This window comes from Mytilus trossulus, chromosome 8 (assembly GCF_036588685.1).
Source record: "Mytilus trossulus isolate FHL-02 chromosome 8, PNRI_Mtr1.1.1.hap1, whole genome shotgun sequence".
Lineage (NCBI taxonomy): Eukaryota > Metazoa > Mollusca > Bivalvia > Mytilida > Mytilidae > Mytilus > Mytilus trossulus.
In genome coordinates, this window is record NC_086380.1 from 26,569,951 (window position 1) to 26,597,891 (window position 27,941).

Consider the following 27,941-nt stretch of genomic DNA (forward strand, 5'->3'; position numbering starts at 1 on the left):
AAGAAATTTGATTGGACGAAAAGTTGTAAGTATGTGCTAAGAGAATCTTATACGTCACCTTTGTTATCAGAAACGCTTGTGGCGTCATTTGAAACTGGACTCGAAACCAAATATTTATAACAGTGAAAAATATAAATTTGCATTATTCAGTTATAACGGATATGCAATTTTTGGGTTTTTTTTTTCTTTTATATATTGTGTAAAAACTAAAAAAAAATGATCCACTCTACCAGTAAAAGTTGTGCTTACCGTATTTCTTCATCGACATACCAAGGCTTTACTAAATCTTCCGATATGTGATTTGTTTTATGCTCAAAGCAACGGTAAACTGCAGTTTCTAAAATATTCATCTTCTGTCGATTGGTTGTAAAATCCCCATCATTACACTTAAACGCTATTGTAAATGTTAGTTTTAGTTTGTAACGATTACGTAATGTATCAACAAATTGACATAACTTTGTTTTGAAATCAACATACGCTTGGTCAGATATCCGTGAATTCCAAATCTGAAGGGCTATGACATTAGGTCCTTCACAAACTACTAATTGTTCGCATCCGGACGAATCTAAATTAAAGACACCAATCTGACGATACAATGTTTTTCTTTCGTTACGTGTTCCCTTTTCTGTTATAGCACTCACATAATATTGCTTAATGTACCATGCAAGAATGTGATTGAAAAAAGCTGGAGGAAGAAATTCAAAATCTAAACACAACCAACTAGTTCTATAGAAAAAATGAGTTTCGTCAATAAAATATTTTCTTACTTCTTCAAAAGTACAGGGTGTCATCATGCATGGCATGTACAATGCACTTGAGTTCTTCAAACTAACAATAATATCAAAACGTTTCATTACTTCTAATAAATGTATTTTGTTCTCTAAAAATTTCAAGTGCGGTTCTTTCTCAAACAAAGCAGTTATCAGTGTATCCGTCAATTCGCCGGTTTCGATCAGGCTTTGCCAGTGATCTGAAAGTTTTATTTTAGTTTCAATCTTATCAGATACAAGACATCTAAATGCATCAACCAGCCATTTAGGGTCCAATATAACATGATCTTTTAAATTCTCCTCTTCAAAGTATATAACTGTTCCATTATCGTGGCAGTATTGCAGACAAAGCTTGAATTCTTTATTATTGGATATGCCAATATCGTCATGCGTTGCAATTTTCAATAATTGTTTTGTTGTAGAAATTGGCACACCACTCTCCTTTAGCTTTCCTAATACTTGTTGGAACAAAATCCACTTTAATGGACAGACTCTACCCCAATCATGCATCTGCATAGCTTGTCGTGATATGAAATGTCTTATTTCTTCAAACACATTATCATCATCCTCAGTATTTGAAACAAAATAAATTTCCCTCAAGTGATTTTTCTTTTTCTGCTCTCTCAGATTTTTCCTTAAATTTTCTTTAAATTTTTCATGTCGTTGTTTCTGTTCTGAAAGACCCTGAAACAGGTTCAATGCATAGGCTGGTAGTCTTTTTGTTTAGATTAATGTTGTCAAATACTTGATTCAATAGCATTAACTCAGACTATTTTCAATCTGAGTACATTATGAGTCCATGTCTTTTCTTGTCTCAATATATTTAGCTAATTCCCCGTTAAAATTTTCAATTGTTAATTTGTAACTTTTTAACTGCATCTGAATACTGCTTGCATTTATTATTTCATTGCACTCATTATGCTGGATTACCACATAGCTTAGCATTTATCATCAAAATATTGACTCAGAAGAGCCAAACGATGGGTGCTTCTCTTGGCTCATGAGAAGTTGACCTTTTAGATTACCTGATTTCAACATCCTTCGATGTAAGATTGGTGATTATTTTTGTAAATAAATAGGTTCATTTGTTATTTTTGTTGACACGGTGGTTTACAGGGAATAAATGTAAAATCCTAGTTTATGATGCCTAATCTTTAATTATCTGTACAGATATCTGTTATTCTTATCTTTTTTTTTTCTTTATCATAATTAATGTTGTGTGTTCTGATTCGCCCGTTTATCGTCTTTTTTACATAACTTTACATATCATGAACACAATGTTTGCAAGATTGAACATATATACCTTGAGTTTATCTTCATTTGTACATACAACAATTATTGGAGGGTCTAATCGGCCTTTCTTCGTAGTCGACCAATAACAATGAATGGCGTCAAACCAGAAATTCACATACTCTGTAAATAAAACGTGTATACAAAATTAAAAAACAAAAAGCACACAATATGGGGATACATTTACCTTTTGAAACTTTAATATATTGCTTTTTCTGTCAACAATACAGATATTTCGAAATATATTGTCAAAACACGTTCCTATTTTGCTTGGTTAAAAAAGCCATGTTCTATTTTCTAATAAAACATGCACTGCACAAGATGGACATCACAATTTAAATTACAGAGTCAATTGAAAATGTTTATTTTGGACAACACCAGATATCAACATGAATATCTATTTTGGTGTCGCTTGCCATGAATATTTAAATGAAATCTTTCCAATAGAAGTTTACAGTCATGTATCTGTTGATTTGCTATAACGATGTGGTGTCATTAAATAACAATTGCTGCCTTTTAAATGTGTTTTATTGTTTTCACGTTGAAAATAAGCATAGAAAATGACATGCAAGAATTATTTTCGAACTCTTATTGTCGCTCTTCTTTTCCTTTGCAAACAAAAAACATGTACCTGTTTGACGTCATCATTAACATTACAACGTCAGTATTTGAAACAAACTGCCTTTCCTGTATGTGCTTTCTAGCAAATTTACATTTAGCTTGTATATTTTTAATCATTTCAGAAACCGGCCCATATTTGAAGACAAATAATCAACAAACAGAAGAATTATTTTCTGAATTCTAAACTTACGTGTTGAATCTTCAAAATCAATTCCTGGCTTCTCAGCAGTGCTGAATTCTAAACTATCTGTTACTAGCAAAAAAACTGCACAATTCGACAGGAAGACTTGGTGTGTGGCATAAAAATCCTTCTGTCCGGCAAAATCCCACAACCAACAGAACGCCATCGTATCATCCGGTTCCTTTCCACTACGTTGATTATAAGATTTCATTATTGTAGAAGTCAGTTGGTTAATATCAGCGTCATTAACAGGGTCAGATGCAGTTGCCTTGTTGTTAATGTTATTGTCATACTCATTTTGAAATTTAATGTTATTCAGTTGTTTTCTTTTGAAATCGATATCTTCTGTTACATTATTATCTATATTTTCGGTCATCAGTTGATTTATGCTTGATATCCTAGTGTGCATCTCTTCACTTTTAATACTGTCGTTGTCAAAATCTACGTTTAAACTGCCAAAGTAATCATTTTCGTGTGAACTTCCTAACTCATCTGTGTCTGATGCTTCTATTGTTACAGTAGTAAATTCAAACCGCAATTTGTCTGAAATATTTTCTCTAGCTATCCGTTTATCAATTATATTTTTCTCTGTATAAACTTGGTGAATTAATCTTGTTAGATCATCGTCTAGATCTGTAAGTAGGAAACAAATTAAGAATGATTAAGTTTATGATCCAAGTTACTAGTAGCACGATTTCAGTCTGAAACGGTCATTTTGGTCTGATCACATCTTGATTGACTGGATTTACCGTTAGAGGAAATCTTCGAGACTTTTTAGACCGTTAAGACTCCGTTACGATCGATAGCCGCATCAGGTAAATCAGTTCGTTAAGGCATGTTCAGACGGGAAAGACTGATTCGTCTAGCGGGCTGTTTAGACCCGTTAAGACAGTGTCAGACCAAAACAGACCATGGATACAAAATTACGTTCAAAATTTGCAGACCCTGTTAAGATCCGTTTCAGTATATCGGTTTGATACCACGAGTTGCACCCCTTCTACTCGATAATGCATTTTAGATTAATATGTATATATGTATTTTAATATTATAATTTGAAGTATATTTTGGTTATAATTAAAAAGACAAATAAAGGTTAAATCTACTGTTGATTCTTTATTTCTTTTCTTGATTTGTTGAGGAATTAATAAATTTTTCGTCTATATTATTGTTTATTTTTTAATAAATGTTAGTTTATATGCAAGGACGTATGTTTATTGTATACACACCAAAATGTATGCCATAAATTTAACCTTAAAATGTTGTGAACACCGGTGAAAATGTTTTTCGTATTTGAAGATTAAATAGTAACGGAAAATCCTAAACGTTACCTAAAAAAGTTAAGGAAATGTGGTATGATTGCTAATGAGACAATCCACAGAAATGCAACGGAGGCAAATTAACACATGCATATTTTTGTTTTATGTTTTTTTAATTCGCTATCTGTTGATATATGTCATAGTTTACCGTGGAAGCTGTTGCTTTTTGTATGTTTATTTTTTTTCGTGCGAATTACTCTATTAAACTTGGAAAAAAATATTTTCGACATCCAGAAATTCAAAAAAAAAGACTTCCCGGATCCCGAAATCTGATCATGATACTGCATTCAGTCTCTGTCGGGACCGTGTTAAAGTATCACCGTATAAAAATGCTCATTCAAACAATGTTGTATCCTTATAATATTTATTTTCTAATTCATATAATATGTATATAGTACTTAGTATAAATGTATGGCGTTAATTTAAAAAAAATCTGTGTTAGTTAAAATGGTCGAGTTCAATGGCACGTGCTAACCGGGTCAACAGGTGACAAAATCAATGATCCATAACGTAAGAAAGAACATGCCTATTATATTTTACAATTACTCTCATCATCATTCTTAATAAAAATGTGCCGTAGGGCTAAACGTTAATAAAGAATTAATGAATTTGTGTATACACGTATTAGTGATGTCTGACCTTCAGTTTTTAATATACATGTCTTTGGGTTTTTTTTATTGAGCAAAATAACGAATTTGAATCTATTATACGTTAAAGGTTCTTACAATGTCATATATGTCTAAACATTAAAAGACCATGCAAAATATTTGAGCGCCGCAGGGAAAACCATTAACAAACATGTACTGTTCGGAAGTTTGTTTACTATTCAAAAGAAACTTTTCGCTTCTCTACTTGTATAGTTTAGAGAGTATTCCTTTAAATTGTGTCAGTTATATAAAGTAGTGTGTACAGTGGAGATCAGTTCTAACCTCTCATTAGAACTGTCAGAATAATCTGTCATAGAACTGTTCTAACCTGTCCTAGAACAGTTCTAGCTAGAACAGTTCTACCTCAGAACTGTTCTAGGTAGAACTGTCAGGATCAGTTCTAAGTAGAACTGACTAAATCAGTTCTAGGTAGAACTGTCAGGATCAGTTCTAGGGTAGAACTGTCTAAAACTGTTCTAGGTAGAACTGACCAAATCAGTTCTAACTGTAGAACTGTCAGCAGAACTGACCAAATCAGTCAGGATTGAAGAACAGTTCTAAATGACGTCACTGCAGAAAGGGCACTTTAGAATTTAGAAGAAAAAATCAGTTCCAATTACTTTACTTTATATGATAGCGGATTTTTCTATATTTTTACTGATCAAAATTTACATGTACAAATATCGAAGTGGATAGGAGGTTATCCAACTTATCGGAGAAATATTTTTATAACGTTGCAAATGAAACATCATTGTTTACGTTTCTTCGTTCCCCGTTTTTAACAGTCTCTTCATAAATATAACTCTGCATTTAATTCATGGAAATTTAATCTGAATTTACCTTGTTTGCCTTGGATTTACATTCATGATTTAGGATTCTGTTTTGACATATGTTCAAACGAAAATTGTGCAGTGGATGGATTATGGGATTATTGAAATCAGTGTTGTTAAACGTAAAAAAACTATGTACATTTGCATTAGCTCGTTGCCAAACTTACAAAAATGTATCCATAACGATTATGAATAATATCTGGGAGTCCTGAAAGTCTGAAAAATATACTCGATCTGAACATAAATGAAATATTTGCCACTGGACGTAAGGCTACAAACAAAACCAATCATTGACCTTCTTCAAATTATATATTAAAAGTATAGTCAGTATACTATTCCAAGAAGAGAACTTCTCATGCATGTACATGTACTTTTCATTTTAAAATAAAGTATATGAATCAGTCATGTGAGTGTTGGATTATGCCGTAAAATAGTTTTGTTTAAAAAAACCATCATGAACTACTGACTTATAAAGTCACTTTTGTGACGGTTCAATATTTAATAATTTAAGTTTGGATGTAATGGGTCTTCTGACGTTATTTTGTTATCAACACCCATAGACATAAGTTAGTCATGTGAACGTAACATCATCAAAGTTTTTTTTATGGTTTGCCAAGGTTTAAACATTTTGTTAAAATGAAATGTAGAATTTAATTATAAGAAATGACTGTAATATTTTTTCTGTCTATTCGAAATAACGTAAAAAATGTGGTGCACACTGTTAAAAAAAACCCGCTACGCGCATTTATCAGTGTGCACCAAATGTTTTATGTTATTTCTTCATAGACAGAAAAAATATTACAGTCATTCCTTAAATAGTAATATTCTCGATACAGAGAGGAAATAATGGCGCTCTAAAATGATGTGGATAAAATTTGGTGTCCTCTTTATCATACAATATCTGTCCTGACTTAGAAATATTATTGGTTTACAATGAAGCCATATATATTGACATGAAAAAGAATATATAGATATAGGAAGATCATGAAGATGTGGTGTGAGCGCCAATGAGACAACTCTCCATCCAAATAACAATTTAAAAATAAGTAAACCATTATAGGTCAATGTACGCCCTTCAACACTGAGCCTTGGCTTACACTGAAAACAACAAGCTATAAAAGGTCCCATATGTTCAGTTTTGGTTGATGCGGTCAAATAATTTTGTTATTAAAATGACTCAGTCTGATATATTGAAACTTCTGAAATTTGTTTACAATTCAATATTTTGAATAAAAAGAGGACACACTGTCATTTGAATTATACAATACATCGTGATCGATTGTTGTCTGCTCTTTGGTTGGGTTGTTGTTGCCCAGACACATATTTTTGTTCCATGAGTCAGTCTGAGGTATGAAAACTAGCTGATGTTTTTTTTTATGGATATTTTGAATAAAAGTAGGAAATGATGGCACTCTCAATCAATGCGATTTTTTTTTGTGGTTGTTGATTTCTAATATTGCAGTTATTTATAAACTACAGTCCCTCTTGACCTAAAATTATAACTGATATACTGTCCAACTATATAGACTTGCATAAAAAAAAGAAAATATGGTGATTTTTGGTTGATGCGGTCAAATGATTTTATTACACGACTCAGTCTTAAGTATGAAAACTACTGATCTTTGTTAACGATTCAATACTTTGAATAAAAAGAGGATATGCTTTATAAATGCATGCGAACAAAATTTTGAAGTCATTGTTTTCCAATATTGCTGTAACTTGTATATTATAGTCCCTCATGACCTAAAATTATAACTGAATTACTGTGCAGCTATATACTAAGCAGATTTGTAGAAAGAAAGAGCAAATAAGGTCAGTTTAGATTGGTGCCGTCAAAATATTTTATTACACGACTCAGTCTGAAGTATGAAAACTACTGATATTTGTTTACCATTCAATACTTTGAATAAAAAGAGGTCATGCTAGCACTTTAAATTCATGTGAACAACATTTTGAGGTCATTGTTTTCCAATATTGCTGTAACTTGTATATTACAGTCCCTCTTGACCTAAATTTATAACTGAATTACTGTGCAGCTATATAGATTTGCAGGAAAAAAGAGCAAATAAGGTCAGTTTAGAATGATGCAGTCAAAAGATTTTTGTATAACAGGTCCGTCCGAGGTATGAAAACTACTTGTAAAAAGATATCACATTTGTTTACAATTCAATATTTTAAATAAAAAGAGGACATGCTAGTACTATAAATTGAGTGCAAATAAAATTTTGAAATCATTAATGTTTTCCAATATAATTGGTATCCTTGCCTAAAGATAAACTGGATTCCTGCAGTTTGCAGCTGAATGTATATAGATTTATATCATGTATATGATGAAATCAAATATGATCAGTTTAAGTTAATAGTGGTTCAATGGCAGATCCAGAGCGGTGAGGGAACCTTTTTTTTGACGAACAATGCATTTGAATGAGGACATTTAGTTGGACCCCCCCCCTTTTAAAACTGCTGGATCCGTCCCTGGTGGTTTGGGCCAGAATAACATATTATACAAAGATTAAGGTCAAATAAATTTTTTATGTAAAATGAGCCATCCTGACTCCCCAAATGACAAATGTAAAACAATTGAAATATAAATCCCCCCCTTTTTCCCAATATTAACGGCTTAAGCTATGTTCAAAAATGAAAGAAAAACAAATAATTTATGTAACACATCAACAAAAGAAAATCACTGAATAACAGGCTCCAGACTTGGAACAGTCATATACATGCAGAATATGACGGGGTTAAACATGTTCTCCTGCCGACGAAAAATTTGAAATAAAACCGGCAAATAGCAAAACTCTTTATAATATTAATCGCTATTTTGCCGAAGCTTTTATATTTAGACAAAGAGTTCTTAAAACTTATAAATCAATTCTAGACGTAGAATTTATAAATCAATTTTAGCCGTCGGATTTAAAAATCAATTCTAGCCGTAGAATTTATAAATCAATTCTAGCCGTAGAATTTGTAATCAGAACTGTTCTAGAAGTAGAACTGACTAAAACTGTTCTAGAGTAGAACTGTCAGGATCAGTTCTAGGTAGAACTGTCCAAATCAGTTCTAGGTAGAACTGTCCAAATCAGTTCTAGGGTAGAACTGTCAGGATCAGTTCTAGGTAGAACTGTCCAAATCAGTTCTAGGTAGAACTGACCAAATCAGTTCTAGCTAGAACGGTTCTAACCTAGAACTGACTAAAAGGTGTCAGGCTGACAGTTCTACGTACTGTCCTAGAACAGTTCTCCTGACAGATTCTGACAGATTTAGTGAGAGGTTAGAAGTGATCTCCACTGTATCTATGTATTCTATTTATTTGGCTAATTGTATAATTATAATTATATACATTTTGTATTTCACAACTATATATACTATAAGTTGTAGTGTGATTGATTGTTGGTTGTTTAACGTCCAGTGGCAAATACTTCATGCATATTCAGGACCAGCTGTAAGTTTATGACATATATGGAACTCACTGGTGTAGTTTTCACGTGTTAAAATGGATAAAAGAATAATTTATTTTTAAAATATCGAAACATCGGGGAGGCAAGGCGCATGGATTACCCGCACTTATCAGTTCTTTTCTCTGTTTTGTGTTAAAAAAAATAATGTTTTCTTTTCGATTTTTTTTATATATGTTTATATAATTTACGATAACTGTGGTGTATACCTGCTGTCAGACGAAAGAAACATATGTGCTCTCCAAATTTTTTTATGGATTTTTTGCTTTCGCATTGACGTTTAACACACAATTTTAATTACTTACTGTAATATGTATGTAGAAATTATGGAGTACTGGAAAATGAAGGATGCAAATCCAAGGTTTGAAATAAAATGGTCATTAAATAGCCACACAAATAAAAGAACAAGAGTTAGTGTTGGAATAACATATACAATATATCACCATGTACATTGTCAGAGAATTAAATTTTGATTTTACCTTGCATGGTTACTAGACACAATTGAAGAGAGGCAGCCCAATCTTTTCTCCTTTTTGTTACGAGTACAAATAAACTGATCTTAGTTATTTCGTGAAACATTTCCTTTAAATGATAAAATCGCGCGTGATTATCTAACAAATACTCACAGTGCAGTGTACTGCAATCAGGCGCGGATACAGCCATTTTAAAAAAGGGGGGTCCCAACACAGAGTAAAAGTATATGCTCTATTCAAATGCATTGCTCGGCCAAAAAAGGGGTAATAAAATAGTTCCATGTTTTCAAAATCAAAGGTTTTGGATGTCTTTAGTTTTCACCGTTCCTGGTGTTAAACAGTCAGTCCCTGACTTATACCGAACGTTGACTTAAAATACGAACTAACCACTATCACACAGTTTTTACAAGCATGGCCTGTGTTATTACTTATAATGTCATACAGCCAAGTTTTGTATTATCTACAATTATGTAATATTTATTCGTTAATTTTTTTTATCTATTTAGTTATTCAAAATAAATCAACTTCACAACACACGTGTCAAGAATCTGGAAACAGTAAATCTAACTATTTATAAATATGTTCCTGCATGGGTGATTTATACAGTTATATATATATAAAGCAAATTTACAGATCTAACATTGTTGGGTTGATGTTTAGACGAGTTGTATATACATTATGTACACAGCCATGTATCACCATCATTGATGGCGATCCGATGGATACATCTGTTGTAGGGTTGTCACTGACTCAGACGTACTTATGAATATAATTATTTTCTGTGACTGTATCTTACATTGATTTGTAGGATCCTTTACTATAGATAATTTAGCTGATCTGTAACAATAACATCCGTTCATGCCTTATATATCATGTACTGTAGTACGCCGCTAGATTAAAACTGACGTGGAAAGGTAACACATGGCCAGCGATATATATATAGATTTAATGGTTATACAAAATGCATTCATGTACACGTAATAAACGAATGTGGTAATTTTTATTGTTTGTCGGGAATACACGTACTTGTCATAATTATCCCTACATTTGACTGTTTTTCCCCGAGGGCTAATCATAACCTATGCCATACGGCATGGAGAGATTACTAGAATAGTTTGAAAGGTTTTAAGCTATTATTTCGTATCCCACCTGTATTTGACACAAAAACAGTTGTCTTGTACTAATTCTTCACAATAAAAAATAGGAAAAGAGAACGAAGTCGACCTTTGCACAAATATCATTCATTTTCATAGAAGATTTTTTACATGCTGGATCAGATCAAGTGTTTATTTTATCTTGAATTAAATCAAAATACCCAAACAAAGTTTTTATGTCGTAGGGTTACGTATTTTCTCACGTATTTGACAATTATATTTGAAATTTTAACTGGAAAATCGACGTTTTTGGGTGCGTCTAAACACTGCTAAGGAGTCCTTAGTGCACTAAGGACTTATAACATGCCACTAAGGACTAGATGGAGTGTTGTTATTTTCATATGAATCGGAGTTCCTCCAGACACTTGTCAAAAACAAGAGGATCAAAGAAGCCAGATTATTTAATTTCACTTTCAGATATATTGATGATGTTCTTTCCTTACACAATCCGAACTTTTCTGATTGGGTTCCATTAATATATCCCCCAGAACTCGAGATCAAAGAAACAACAGACACGGCTTCCTCCGCCTCATTTTTAGACTTATATCTCGAATTTGACTTACACAGTCATCTCAGTACCAGAATATATGACAAACGAGACGATTTTAATTTCGAAATTATAAATTTCTCCCACCTTAGTAGCAATATACCAACTTCACCTGCATATGGGTTATATATTTCCCAACTTATTCGATATTCAAGAGCTTGCAGCTCCTACTCAGACTTTGTTAAACGTCATCAGTGTCTGAGTAGAAAGTTGAAGAACCAGGGGTATGTCAAAGAACGTCTCGTCCTTTTTCTAAAAAAGTTCATCGGAAGGTACCAAGACCTTGTTGATAAATATTCCGTATCAACTTCTCAAATAATACACGATGGTCTTGATGTATAGATTCTGCGTACTGATGTTGTGTATCATCTTAACAACATGTTTTATTGTTCTTTTATTTGTTTTTGTTCTATTATTAAGATTACTTTTACTGTTAAATGGTTTTATGTGATATCCGTTTGACGTGGCTCGGTACTTATACATTTCGTCAATGTGTTTGTATTGGCTTTCATTTTTTTGTGATTTGTTTTGTATATGTGACTCTTTGTATTTCTTTTGTGCTTATAACGTGACTCTGTACTTTAAAAGATCCCGTCAGTATGATATTTGTCTATAATATGTCATTATGATATATTTCAATTATGAATTACTATATACGTTGAACCACAAACGTCAAAATCAATCAATGGCGTAGTAGAATTAAAAATTTTTGGATTCTCATAAATTCTATGTATAACTTTTGGACTAGTTTGAATCTCGGTCTATTTCTGTAATTTATTCTTACATTCTTTTGATTTGTTAACCCTGTATGCGTGCATTGCCTATGTAAATTTTTAAATTGTTTGTATGCACATTGAACGACAAATTTATGTGACGTATATAATTTTTCTGACGTCAGACACTCAAATCAATCCACGAGTTCGTAGATAGTAGATGTTTTTGTGTCCTGTTAAATTGTTTCTTTTAAAAGTTTTGGATTCTCATAAATTATATGTATAACTTTTGGACTAGTTTGAATCTCAGTCTATTTCTGTAATTTATTCTTACATACTTTTGATTTTTTAACCCTGTATGCGTACATTGCCTATGTTAATTTTAAAATTGTTTGTATGCACATTGAACGACAAATTCATGTGACGTATATAATTTTTCTGACGTCAGACACTCAAATCAATCCATGTGTTTGTAGATAGTAAATGTTTTTGTGTCCTGTTAAATTGTTCCTTTTAAAATTGTTATACGATGATGACTGATGTACCCATATTTTGACTATTTTATTTATTGTGATTGTTTATTTAACACATCATGTAAATGTAGCGGAATTTGATGAGACTGTTATTAAAGTGAGAGGGTTAGCGCTATAGAACCAGGTTTAATCCACCATTTTCTACATTTGAAAATGCCTGTACCAAGTCTGGAATATGACAGTTCTTGTCCATTCGTTTTTGATGCGTTTTGTTTTTTGATTTTGCCATGTGATTATGGACTTTCCAAATTGATTTTCCTCTGAGTTCAGTATTTTTGTGATTTAACTTTTTACATGTAATTTCTTTTCATATTATGGTAGAGAATGATATTTAATGCATAAATTTTAATTTTTGTAGAAAAATAATCATAGATAAATAAGATATTCAACATTATTTAGACACGTGCCTGTATTTCTTTGATGTGCCGAAAATCAATGAACCGTTTGACACGTGTCAAATTACATTACTGATTACACGGGAATCATGCTATTTGTTGTGTTTAATGGACAAGATTGGTAAAGTTGGTTACTAATAAATTAATTGTTGTGGAAATACTATTAATGTGGGTTTTTTTCAGAATAAAGAAGTTTTTTGGGGATCATGGGAAAACTGTATTTGTTTACGTTTTGAAAATACCAAATTAATTGATTTGAAGGAAAGTTTTTACATATTTTCATTGTGATATGTCTATATTATGTACACACATGGCATTAAAGTTCAAATAAGTGTTATAAAGGCAACATAATATAGCATATCGATTATTGAAAGCGATCCATTTTAACTATAGATGCGATGAATTATCACTGTTAGTGCAGTCATTTCTGATGTGGAATTATCGAAGATGCGAGGAATTTTTATTGTAGAATTATGTGATAAATACACTTGAAACAAATGAAAAAAACTTAGTTGAAGACTTTAAAATTTATGATAAATGTATTTTCAAATTGAAATACAAACTCCTCATTCATTCTTTATCAAATATATAGCTTTTCACACTTGTAACAAAAACGCTTCTCAAAATGTCATATTGTTTTCTTCAAATTACGTTTTTCCTTGATTAAAAAAAAAATTAAAATTTATTTCTGTAGTTAGCAAGACATGCTAGAAATGGCTTAATTTTACCACAAATTAAGTTTGAGAAATAAAAGCTGGTTTATCATGTTTATATTTTTTTGTACACCAGAGATGCATATTTTCTCTACATAGGACTCATCAGTGATGATCAAAATATTTTTTTTTAAGGGAAAACGGTACTATTTATTCTGCCATAGGCGACAAATTTACTAACATTTTCTAAATTTACCAGTTTTTACAATAAAAACCTGGATAAAACAATTATGTGTGGTGTTAGTACTTTATTACATTATTCTGAAAATTGAAGCCAAATAGTATCATGACCAATTTCCAACGGAGCTTGTTTATGTTATCCATGCCCACCGTCATTTTGCACCAAATTTATGAAATTTTGGAAGCCTTTTCGAATAATTCTCTAGAAAATATTTCAATAGGTTTTAAAATTTATATGGTAAATTTACACACTGTAGTTATTCATAGATAAATAAAAAAAATAATTGTACCCTTACATCCAATCACAGCTCTTCTAATTTGACTTCCTTCACCTGTCTTGGGTACACAAAAGGCCAACCTAATGCTGGGAAAATGTAATACTACCATTTTCCCGTAAAGGGCTAAATGAAGTACAAAGTTGAATAATATAATAATGAAATTCTCCATTTCATAGCATCTAAGGAGATAAAACTTTCAATAAACTATCACATATTATGTTTTTTAAATTTGCAGATATTTATAAGAGAAATATGAAAAAGACCAAGAAACAGTTTTCAATTAGTTCATTCCTAATAAAATATACAATTCTGTTTAATTAATTTCCACCATTAATAAACCAGAAAGGAAATAAAATGTTTTGCAATTCAATTAATAAAATATTATCCCACATTGAAAATTCTCCAATAGTAGTGGAAGACACAAAAGCATGGGATCTCTAGTTAAGCTATACATGTACTGTATACTTTAATATGTTCTTTAAGAGGTGCAATATCACATTTCCTAATGATGCTGGGGTTTTTATCCACACATCATCTAGAACAGACAACATCCTAGCAAATGCCACATGGTTATGGTGGTCATATCTTCTTCTTCCAAGTAATGGTTGTTAGGTAAAGATGAGTTTTTCAATGAATGTGATTCATATCTAAATACATCTGTAGCATCATGCATGGTACCTAATAAAAGATTATTGTAAAATTGATGTCTTTGTTTCGATATACTGCATGTACTGTGGAATCATTATTATTCTTTGGATACTAATTTTGATTGATTTCGTATGTACAGGTAAACAACAAAAATCAAACATTCAGCAAGTAACAAATTTCTATAGAATTGTATCATCACTAAGCACACATTGGCCAAACCATGCAATTAAACATCCACAAACATGCAAATTTTCTTTAATCCATGAAAATTGGAACCCACTAAAAACACAACTGAATCCACAGTAATTCCTCTGAATATTATTTAGCATCTATACATGACATATATGTACATTACAGTGTCTTTCATATTTAAAAGATAAATAAGTCTTGTTAAAATGTGTCCAGACAGACAAATATTAGTAGACTAGTCATGGTTGTGTTAACTTATTGTGTAAAATGTCCATGGTTACAGAATTTACTAGCATAGTCTGATGTCAGCAACTTATGTCCCTAGACTATTTTTTTCCTAGAAACTTAATGTCAATGTCATCAAAATTCCCAGGTACAATCATCCTTGTTCTTTTATAATCACATGAGAACCATAAATAATGGGAAGCCACATGTAGGATTTCAAATATATCGTATCTTAAATATACATTTGTTATACAATATTATGCCAAATAAACCTAGATAAATGTCTGTTATATCTGTTTTTTCATTTATTTTTTTGTACATTAATCACTGATTTTAGTTTTCTTTTTAAATTCTTTTTTTCAGAGCCTTATTACAGCTTACTATGCGGTATAAGTCTAACTCATTGTTGAAGGCCATACAGCATGTACAGGAAGCTATGGCAATGTATCAAAATTAGAATGGAAATGGGGAATGTGTCTAAGAGACAACAACCCGACCATAGAACAGACAACAGTAGAAGGTCACCAACAGGTCTTCAATGCAGCTAGACATTCACGCACCCGTTGACATCTTTAAGCTGGCCCCTTAACAACATACTACTCTCCAAAGTGTACACAAGAAACTAAAATTAAAATATCATACAAGACTAACAAAGGCTAGAGGCTCCTGTCTTAGGACAGGCGCAAACATGTGGAGGGGTTTAACATGTTTCTGAGATCTCAAACCTTCACCTATACCTCTAGCCAATGAAGAAAAGTAAACGCATAACAATATGCACATTAAAAGTCCGAGTTTGATGTCAGAAGATGCATGTTACCAAAGAAAATAAATAAAATGACAATAATACATAAATAACAACAGACTACTAGCAGTTAACTGACATGGCATATACAGTTGTTAACTTCTTTGTCATTTAGTCTGTGTTGGAGAATTGTCTCATCTGTAATCATACCACAGCACACCTCCTAATTTTAAAGTGTCTGAATTCAGAACTTATAGTAGCATAAATCATGTCTGCTGTGAGAGGGCAAACGAGGCCATTTTCCATAAATTTGATACTTCCAAGAGACATACATGTAACACTTTTTAACATAAATGGGAAATGTATCCATGGGATGAGGCTTGCATATCATATAAAGTTATAAACAAAAATAACTGAAGAACAGAATTTAAACATGATATGTGTTTTTAAACTAGAGTATTAGGTATAAGTTTCATACTATTTGGTAAAGCCAAGCTAATTTACAGGACAGAAACAAAATAATTAGCATTTTTTCCATTTTTAAACCAACATAACTCTTGAGGGATTAAACATTGTTTTTGAAGGCTGCATTTCATGTGCCAGCAGCTCAATGTCTATGAAGTAAGATGTCCACTCTACAATAATGTCATTCCATAAAGACTGTTACATTTGGGATCCATTGATGAAATATGTAATCATGTTTAAAATTTAGTCTTTCATTTTGAAAGATACAGCACTGAGGCGAAATGAATAAATTGAAATATGGACATAATTGACCCTCTGACACAGTCAGTATGGACATATGTGTAATTCTGGCAGCAAGAGGGTTAAAGTGATGCCAATAAAATTCAAACTTGATCTATGTTTTGTGGTAATTAGCATTGTGTATTAATTTCATTAAATTTGGATGAGGCAAACTTAAGTTGGAGAATGGAAACCAACTATGGGAACTAAGGACGGACTGATGTACAGACATATATACAGTGTACATAAAACGTAATGCCTCTCCGCTACATCAGAGGCATAAAAAGTGGAACAGCCACCATTAGGCCAAACAAAAAATATTTGTCTGTTTACGGTTACCCGACCATGTACTGAACCTAAGCCATTTTATTTCCATCATAAAATGAAAAATAAACTGAACTTGTGTTAAAAGTGAATATAATGTTGCCTGATACAACCTAATGTTCATAATCATGAATATGATAGCTGTTTAAAGAAATTTGCGAGTGGTGTGATGAAATAACCGTTTTGCCTACACTTTTTCAAATCAATAAATTAACAAAAAATATAATCCATTCATTCAAAATACGGGTAAACTCAGCCATGATCAACTTTGCCCACAACAAGATGAAACCGCACACTCAAAATCATGTCACAAAAAATCAAATGAAAAATATAAAATAAAATGAAAATACCGACCTAACTACCCTATTTTTTTAAAGCATGTAACCTAAAACAGACATATATATATTTTGGGCCTTATAGAACTATTCTGACATATTAATGTTTATAACCTATAGTATAAGATTTATCTAATCTGGCAAGAATTGTACCTGTAATAGAGCTAACAAGGGAATTTTCCATAAATCTAATATTTCCAAGGGGCATAACTTTTGAAAAAAAGGTGATGGGCCACCATTATAAAACATGTTCAAGATAATGTTGATACTAGTCTATAAAAAATTAAGTTTGGTAAAAATCTGCCAAGAATTGTAATTGTGAGAGCTCTAACGAGGCCATTTTCCATAAATTTAATATTTCCAAGAGGCATAACTCTTTGAGAAAAGATGATTGGAAACCTTTATGGACCTTGTCCAAGATTTTGCAGATATTAATTTAAGTTCGATGAGTTTTATAAAATAATCAGAGAAGAATTGTACGACTGTAGTACATGTCTGTTAGAGTGCTAGCAAGGCTATTTTCTATAAATTTAATATTTCCAAGGGGAATAACTCTTTAAAAAAGTTGATTGCCCACCATTTTAGAACTTGTCAGGGATATTGTTGTTATTAACCTAGAGTATAAGTTATATCAAATGTGGTTACAATTGTACAGACCTGACTGTGAGAGCACTAACAGCACATCAGTCTCAGAACACGACCTGACGGGCGGACGCCTGGTATTTCCATGCCCCCCCCCCCTCAACGCGTAATGAGGGGTCTAGACCATGTAGACTAGACGGTAGTGCATTACACAATAATTCTTTACACGATAATGTGTCTTTCAACACCTTATTTGTTAAAATACAACCATGTCATTCCATATAATTTTGAAAAAAATGTGTTTCTATATGAAATGTTGATGTAGATGTCTAGGTGACGAAAACTTTTGACCATGTTCTCCTTTATATTTTCTTTATAATAATTATAATTAATTGCAATCCTCAGAATAGGATAGCTTTACCATAAACAAATGTACGACTCTCTGCTTTATTTGGGTTCCAACCGTAGTATCAGTGATAATATGGCCGCTTCATAAACATGATGCTGTCAAGTTCCGAATGAGGACTTGAGTGCTTCCGAAAAAATATTTACTTGAAGTCTGTTGTAAAAAGCTAATAGCATACTGTACCATCCTCTACCGTACATACAGTATACGTTGTTACTATTTCTAGAAGACAAATAACACTAAAAACTTTCTTATTGATAAAGCAAATACTTATAGGATAGGAGGGTGGACCTTATGAGATCACACACAAGACAGCTGATTGGATAAATGTGATGAATTGTTACGCCTACATAAAACTGATATCCAATCGAATGCCAGCAGACACTTGTCAGTAAAAACAAATTGCAAGCGTTGATGGTTAGAGATTTATTTGTGTATTCGATATTTGAAAAATAAGTTAGATAGTCACTATTCGCAAGGACGTATATACATGTATATATAAGTCCTTGCTATTCGTTTTACCTTTTTTCAGCTGGATTCCAATAACTGTTTTTACACTTTTTTATGTAACAGAAAGGTATTTGAAGAAGAGCGTACCACATGTAATGGAGATTTACAGGCATTTAATATAGCGCTTTGTGTTTTCGGAACGTCATATTTTCAATAATTCACAGACTTTTGCAATAATATTAAACCTTTATCTTTTAACGAACGCCTCTAAATCGGGGGTGGTGTTCTCAAAAGTATCCTAAGATTCGTCCCAAGTCATAGATAAGACCAATTTTGGGATGGACTTGGGATCGACTTAGGACACTCTTAAGTTGTGTCACGAAGCTCTCTCAGACGAATCTTATGTTAGGATGTCCTAAACATATCCCAAGTCGAAATTTTAAATCGTTAAAGTAATTTTTTGGTAAAACATTTATTTATGACGAAATTATTTAATAAAATTGTTTACGAATTTTATAATAACATGTATAGAATGAAAGGCATAATTACCAATGTAATTTAAACTAGAAAACAATTTGTTTTGAAATGAGAATTAAATTTGTAGTGTAATCGTATCGTGAAACACGAAGTTCAAAGTTTAAAATCATGCACAATTTCTTTATATACGAGTTAATTACCGATGGTGCGTTTCATTTCATGTCCATTTTCATGTAAAATAATAAGCAAAAAGCGAAATCCAAACTTTATTATGCTAGGATGATGATAGGATGATCTTAAGACACCTTATTGGTGTCCTATAGTTAGGACGAAAAATGAGATATACCATAAGTTAAGAGAGCTTCACACGACTTATGACAAAGACTTGTCAAAAGATAGACTTAGGACACGTCCTAATCCTAAGATAGCTTCGAGAACACCACCCCTGGTTTGTAAGAAAGTTATAAATGGGTTTTGGATAATAGACACAATAAAACAAATTATGGAAATCAAACGCACAAGTCTGGCAAAAATGAACGGACAATGCTATGACAATAAACAGAAAACGACAAAAGACATACATAGTAATGTTATAGTTTTTCCCTGTCTTAAATTTACAATAACTTAAATGAAATTTATATAGAAAACATGAAAAGTTGAATGATAATGCATATTATTTACAATATTAAAGAAATGTTACATTAACAATTTAATAAATTAAACATATTTAGATTACGTTTTCAAGTGTTAATCACGACATCCGTAATTTTTAAGGGTATACAAATTATCTGTAACGTCAAGTTGACACATTTTCCCCCACGGCACCAGTCTGTAATTGCATAAATATTTATTTACAATCACTTGTAAACCATTAAATATAAAGTTTTTGTTGTCTATATTGAATAATGAATAATTATTAAATCTAATTTCGGCAATCTGTTGATTTTAAACTCAATTCACCACGGTTTGCGCAGCAGTATGACTTTGAACCACTTATGTTGTTTTTTTTAATATAGAAAATGTTAAATAATTAAATAGGAAGAGGTATGAATTAGAATTGATTATTTTCTTTATTTAATTAAAACATGGCAGACTTTCAGTTTACATAAACCGTCTTCTTTTGAATTTTAATTTTATTCTTAAAAGGGGAGCAACCCCTGATAAACAGTGGGAAAGTTTTACCCGTTTTCTGTCCAAATTAATAAAATGCGACAAGACTGAACACAGTCTGACAACATCTTAACGTAATTTTGTATCCATGGTCTGTTTTGGTCTGACACTGTCGTAACGGATCTTAACAGCTCGCTAGGAGATTCAGTCTTGATAATCTTGACATGCCTAAACGGACTGATTTACCTGATGAGACTATCGATCGTAACGGAGTCTTAACGGTCTAAAAAGTCTCGACGATTTCCTCTAGCGGTAAATCCAGTCAATCAAGATGTGATCAGACCAAAATGACCGTTTCAGACTGAAATCGTGCTACTAGTGAGTCCTTGTTTTTAATAGATCCTTTTGTTTTGCATATTGAAGATTATATGTGTGGATAACTTTCCATATTGAAGGTCCAAATTACATAGTGTATAGTGATATTTTATAATATATTCTTCAATATATTCTTCTGATAAACATGAAACACCTTTCGACATTTCTGTGAAAAGCCTTATTATAATTTGTCTGATGATAGATAATTAGCATTACAATTATGAGATCTTTTCAACTTTCCGTGGAAAGGCCTATTGAATCTGTCCTGATTCGGATCAAAGCCATCTAGTAAAATCTTATATAAGTTAACAAAAGATGTTGTGTAATGTGTTAGTGAATCATTCACTGCAAGGTATAAACCTTGCACATTTAAGTGGTATGTCGGTCCTTGATTGAAAAAAGAATGATCAAGGTCAATGGTCAAGGCCTTGTTCTCAATATTTACTTCAGCTTGGTTTTGCATTTTCTCGGATACTTTTAAAGTTTATTATAAAAAAAACTTTTGCAAAATATTTGCCTCATTGCGATTGAGGTATATCACATTTGGTCCGGAATAATCTTATGACATCTTCTAGGAGGTATGACCCTAAAATGTTTATTTATTTGTATTTTCCAGATAGGTGCATGACGACGCTTTTAACATGATTACGGTATTTTTCAAACTTTTGAGTGCCATGTTACCTTGAAAAATGTCAACTGGAAGTGACATGGAATGAAATAAAGGTAGTAATATTTTCACTTATTTTATGGAATTGTGAAATTGTCCCTAACAACCATATACCTTTTGAATGGACATCAAACCTATCGTTTGAAACCGGAAATGACATTTTCCAAACCGGAAGTAGCACATTGTTATTTTCTTATTCGCAGCATGTATATAAAATTTTAATTTTCTTGTATCATGGATAATTAAGTTATCATGTAAGACCAGAAGTGGCATTTTTCAAACTGGGAGTAGCTATTAATCTCCCTTTTTACAACCAAACAATAGATAAAAACCATGTATTTTTTAATCCTTGACACAGGATGAAACATTTCCTAAATGTGAACTTGGCATTGATCTCCTTTATTTCAGACAAAATTGAATATATAGAAATAATACATACTAATTATATTGAATTATTCTAAAGAAAAATATGATTGGAGGCCAAAAGAATCTTTGAGTAAACAGGAAGTGATGGTAATACTTTATTACCTGTTGTTATGATATTGTAATTATTATATTTATTTATGTTGGCCCAATAAGTGCTATGTGGCTTGAAAGTTTTTTACAAAAAATCTTATAAATGTGCAGTTTAAAATTCACTGGAATACTCATAGATACGGATGTAATGATTGGAACTTTCCATTCAACTTACATAATGATTCCAGAATGATCCTAATAAAAGATCCGTTATTCGAACTTCTACAACTTGTGCAATTTTCTAGAATCCTCAGTTCTAGTAATCCAAGGTATTCTGTTTCTACAGTGTTTTAAAGACTTCCGTGACAACTATATACATGATATATATACAGACTATAATGTTAAACTTTCTGACTAAGACATCGATATACATAAGTATTCACAGCATTTAGATTGACACTTGTATTCTACAACGACAACATCAAACCAGAACTGAGTAGTAGATGTAATATATTGATTGGATTCCCTGAACGATTTCCGGATACAGATAAAGCTAAAAGATTGGACTCATTGTTTTACAGTTAAGCTGACAGTAGTATTTGTACAATTTTTCTGAAAAATTTTGTTTAATAAATCTTGTTAAATTTTATTATTAATTTGTGTCTTTTGTTGGCTACAATTGCTGTGATCCTGGTTCGTAACTTAAAGGGGCACTAGGTCATATTTTATATATAACAATGTAAAACATTTACCTAAAAATATTCAAAGTAAAAAATTAAAATCAACAGGGCTTGAGCATGAAAATACGTCGCTTCGTTTCGTGTGGATTGTAGTCCAGACGTCATCTAATAAATTATCCAGTTGGCCTCTCAAGTTATGCGATGACCATAAAGCGATTCAAACATAAATATAAATATAAGGAGGTTAACCGAACTTTTGCTGTTGGATTATTCTACGTCTATTTAATTTTATTTTCATGAAAAATAAATGTTTATCATCGTTTTAGTTGTATCTAAAAAAAAATTGTGGATCGAATCAGTCGATCAAAAGATTTACCTCTGTTTCACTTTCTATATTGACACAAGTTTCCTTGAAATAACTTTACACATACAATTCACGTGTTGTCCAAATCAAGCTAAGAGGTGAATTTGAAGTTCACATGAATACGGACCATTCAATGAGGTCGAATTATTCACTTGCAAGTGAAAAATTCAAAATCAATGTTTTTGGCTTATTTTGACAAAATTGCTTATAAGAAAAGATGTTAGATTTTTTATACATCTCGTAGATAGTGCTGTATGAACTACTTATGTAATCAAAAACCCTATGAATTCAACCTTAGAATAGTAAAACAACAATTGCTTTTCTCAAATTTGTCTATGGTAAAATTGTCAAATTTGTACTTTATAACCAAACACACGTTGCTCCTTGTAAACTACACAGACAATTCAGGCACACAATTCAATGTAATATTTGTAAATTTTACGTAGTGTCGATAGTATCGATTTCAGACGTTCAGTTCATCATATTAAATCTGCTGAGATATTTTTTGTATAAAAAGTGCAATCATGTAAACATACAGTTATGAATGGAGTTACACTAGAAATTAGTGTTGTCAAATCGTACACTATTGCCTAACCGGTTACTCGGATAATCGTTCGACCGATTAACAGGTTATGTGGTAGTTTAAGTTGGTGTTTAAAAACCTTTTATCTTTAGTACCCTACACATAGCTATAAGATGTCGTATGAGGGTCAATGTGACAACCTTCTATCCAAATAATAAATTTACGCTTTTTGGATCGAAGTGTATCCTTCAGTATTATAAGGCTTGTCTGTGAGGATTCCTTGCTAGGTTTGACTCTACACCGTTTAATTCAGCAAACAAAATGTTACCTTCTATTGATTCATTTTCGTTATCGTTTAATTTAGATGTCAAATATGGTAATTCTTTTGATGGGTTTTAAGATTTCTTTTCGATTTTCTACTACAGTATTTTAATCAGTTACTTGTTTTTTAATAGTTTAATTGACAAAGTGTATTGTTTCTAAACTACAAAAGAAATTTGTTGGCCTCTCTCCTTCTTCAATCCATTGGTTTCTTGATCTAACATATTGACTTTTAACCTTATTCTGTCTCAAAATTCTAAGTTGACATTTTTTTACTTCTATTTCATCAAGTCCTCTGTACTTACCTCATTTTCTAAATTTTGAATCTCCTCAGTTAATTGGATTTCCTGTTTTGTCTTTTCTCTTTTTAAAAATGTTGAATAATAAATAGTCTTACCTCTAATATCAAGGAGAAGGGTCGCCAACATATTCAATGCACTAACATTTCATATTGCTCAACTGTGTTAGTAATTTGTTGCTTTATTAGTTTTACATATTCAGGATCTTGAAGGAGAGAGTTATTAAACTTCCAGAGACCTCTACCTTTTAAACACTCATTTATTTTTAAAGTCAAAATCATTGGTGAATGATCTGACATGTAGCTATTACCAATGTTTACTTCACAAATGTCAACTTTAAGGCTTTCAGAAATAAAAAAGAAATCTAATCAAGATTGTTTAAAAGGGATTTTCCTTCTCCATGTAAACCTTTTACCAGGATATATTTCTCTGAATGGGTCGACAAGATTCTTATGTTCTTTAATTTCTAAAATTTTCTCTCTAGATCTTGGATTGTTTATATTTATATAGTTTTGGGTATCAAGATTGAAATTTTCAACAAGGTTGAAGTCCCCACAGATAATACAGAGCTGATTTCCAAATAAATCTATAATTTCTTTCAATTTGTCATAGAAGCAGGGAGTATCAATATTTGGCCCATAAACATTTATCAGAGTAAATGTATTGTCTTCAATATTAAGATCTAGTCCCACCAGATTGCAATCTCCATCTTTTTGAACTTTGTATGTTTTATAGTCAAAATTATTTTTAAACAGTATAGCACTTGATTTAAAGTAACTGTTAAAATAACATGTATACTAATTATGTTTCATTAAGATCTTGCCCCTAGCTGAGCGACTATTTCTAATAAATTTAATGTTTTTCGGATTAACAATAGCAATCAATAGACTCGACAATTGATCTGTCAAACTAATTACCGCGACGACAATTTTTAAATCAAACATAACTATTCAATAAATTGGATACAAATTTATATCAAATCTATTAAAATCGAAAAATGTCCGGTTAACCGGTTAGTATTTTTAGTATTCGGTATTCGGTCATTCGACCGGTTAACCGTTGACAACAATACTTGTTCTGGAACTAATTCATCATTTTTTCTTCATCTGATCATCATTTTATATAGTTAATGTTTCATTGCGTACATAGTTTTGCGTGATTCAGTTTTAGGAGTTTTATACAGGAAAGTGTAGTAATCCGTCTTACTTTCCCCTCTCTACTGAGTGACGGAAACAGCAGGCCCTGTGCACAACTGCAAGGAACATTCAGCGGTCACGTTGTCTAAAGGAACAATTCGTTGCTAACCATAACGTGAGTTACATTAAGATTATTACAAATAATTTTTTTACATCAGCGATGAACTGTTTTTATATATTTCCTATGTTATAAAGAAACTATGAACATTTCACCGTTTAAACTGTTCGTATCTGCGATTACACAATTAAATTCAAAACAGAACCCGACGTGTGCAAGAATATTCATCTATGTTTTATTATAAAGAACATTAATCGCTTTATATATCTACGATTTTTTTATCCGTATTTTAATGGACTTTGATTATCATTGAACACATTGTAAAATTGTATTTATATTTGTATTTTCAGTTTTTCACCTTTTGGATTGGTAGTAAAATAAAAGTCAGTTCCTGATTGTTTATCTTACATAAACCCAGCCATCTTGGTTACACTCACTGGTCCGGCCAGTACACTACTAGAAATATAATGTCCAACGATTGGGCAAAGGACAGTTACTGGTTAGAACCTAAGCTTGAAGTAATTAATCTACGTTTAAAATACAGACCTTCGTGAATCGTTTGTATCCTTCACGGATATATCAGATACTAGCATATACGAATGTGTGGGTTGTTGATGAACGTACAGAACGACAATAAAATCTGTAAGTCAAATTGAATAGTTCAGCAGGTTGAATTTTCTTTGTATCTTTCCGAAGCTGTTGAATGATTTACACATTATATTACAATAGTGGGATAGAGATTATGCAAAGTCAGTATATATCATGTTACCGACTGATTGTTCACCACATGCAGCCACAAAACATGTCTCAATTATAGATCATGTTAGCAATAAAAGCTTGTTGTTAAAATAGAATTTATGAACAACGACCATAGAACTCAAAGAAAAGCCTGACTTTAAAAAAAAGTTAGATTTTGAAAGGATAAGTCTAAAATGAAATAAAAAAAAAAGCTTCTTACCATCACATGGGCTCCATTTTCCATTTTTAATATTTATATTGCATTTCTCAACCTCAATGCCGTCTGTACTCAGTGTTGAAATGACATCTTTCTTATTCTTCCACAGTAATCTTCGCATTAAACTAGTTTTTCCTACTCCATTTTTGCCAATGAAAATGAGTCTTGCAAAATGATGTTTTCCGCATTCACCTTTTAGAAATAACTCTTGTATGAACCTTTGTTTCTCGTCATCTAATGTAAAAATATAAGAAATAATAAAAACTTATCGAATATGTAAAACAAAGCCTCCCCCTTTTATGTTGTATGAGTCCGTCACAGACCAACGCATCAGTTTTGGTCGTTGGTTACTGTTTGTCATGTTTGGTTTTCGTTTGTTGATTTCACATTAGGCCGATATTTGTCTTGTTGGAATTATTTTACACTTTGTTTCTATGTTGCATTATCAACCATACTAAACGGTGAGTGTTTTACTAATTGATAAAGGCCGTACTGTGAAAAAAACTTGGGTATGTCTTTTTCACTTCTGATATGTTGTTGTCAGTTCACTAATTTCTAATCTCAGAATTGTTTTTATCAAATATACTAAGTCTTATTTTAAAATTAAGAAGATTTGGAACGAGTGCAATTAGACAATAAGACAATTCTGTATCTAAGTCAAATTGTATAAAAAAAAAAACAATTATAGGTGTTGATTTCCGTAATTTTGGGAGAATACACGAATAGCTAGTTTGAAAGTTCAATGATGTACAAACTATGTTTCATAAAAAAAAAATGGCCAACGAACATACAAGCATCTTGTGATAAGGAGGGATAAAATCTACTTTGTTAAAGATCACACTGAGTCAAACAAAAAATTCTCTGAAACAGACATAATCAAGATGCTTGATTTCTGGATTGACAACATATTTGTTACGTTCGGAGGACGTGTTTATTAACAGAGTGTCGGCATTTCAAAAGGAACCAATTGTGCCCCTCTTTTTGCCGACTTGTTTCTACATAATTATGAAGCTGATTTCATACAGAATCTCTTAGGATGACAAAATAAGAGTTATATACTTGAACTTTAATTTCCGCTATAAAGATGATTTTCTCTCACTAAATAATTCAAAATTTGATGACTATGTTGGACGCATCTATCACATCGAACTAGAGATAAAGGACACAAGAGATACATTTAAGTCTGCTTCATATCTTGACTTACATCTCAAAATTGACAATGAGGGTCTGTTGAAAACAAAACTGTACGACACACGAAATGATTTCAGCTTTGCAATTGTAAACTTTCTATTTTTATGTTGCAACGTTCCAACAGCGTCTGCATACGGAGTATATATATTTCCCAATTGATACGATATTCCCATGCTTGTATTTCCTATCATGATTTCCTTGATAGAGTGTTGCTTCTCACAAGGAAGCTATTAAACCAAGAGTTCCAAATGGTGAAGCTGAATTCATGCCTTCGTAAATTTTACGGACGCCATCATGATTTGCTTGACCCTTATGGAATAACCGATATCATATAACCGATATCAACCGATATCATATAACCGATATCATATATGATATCGGATATATGATATCGGATATGTTTCTTGCGTCGTAAGTTAATCCCGTTCCCTTTTCATGAATGTGACCAACCGAATTAGACTATTTACCCGTTTGTAATAACATGATCAACTCGACAGATGCTGCATGTGTAGCAGGTCTGATTACCAT

The 27,941-nt window shown here is 31.9% G+C and overlaps 1 protein-coding gene across 1 annotated transcript; it reads right to left on the reverse strand.

The window, feature by feature from the left end:
* Window positions 1–245: 245 nt before the first annotated feature.
* Window positions 246–27,941, reverse strand: LOC134727519 (uncharacterized). Its single transcript, XM_063591900.1, has 5 exons — window positions 27,881–27,941; window positions 26,226–26,456; window positions 2,872–3,495; window positions 2,074–2,183; window positions 246–1,337 (listed from the first exon to the last, which is right to left on the reverse strand). The coding sequence occupies exons 1-5, from the start codon at window positions 27,939–27,941 to the stop codon at window positions 246–248; spliced, it is 2,118 nt and encodes a 705-aa protein (XP_063447970.1).

Excerpts from the sequence above, each read along its gene's own strand:
- LOC134727519 (XM_063591900.1), bottom strand. The coding sequence starts at position 27,941 with ATGGTAATCAGACCTGCTACACATGCAGCATCTGTCGAGTTGATCATG. Across the intron at positions 26,457-27,880 it reads GATCATGTTATTACAAACGG|ATGACGAGAAACAAAGGTTC; the intron begins GTAAATAGTCTA and ends TTTTTACATTAG. Across the intron at positions 2,184-2,871 it reads TGATTTTGAAGATTCAACAC|AGTATGTGAATTTCTGGTTT; the intron begins GTAAGTTTAGAA and ends TTTTATTTACAG.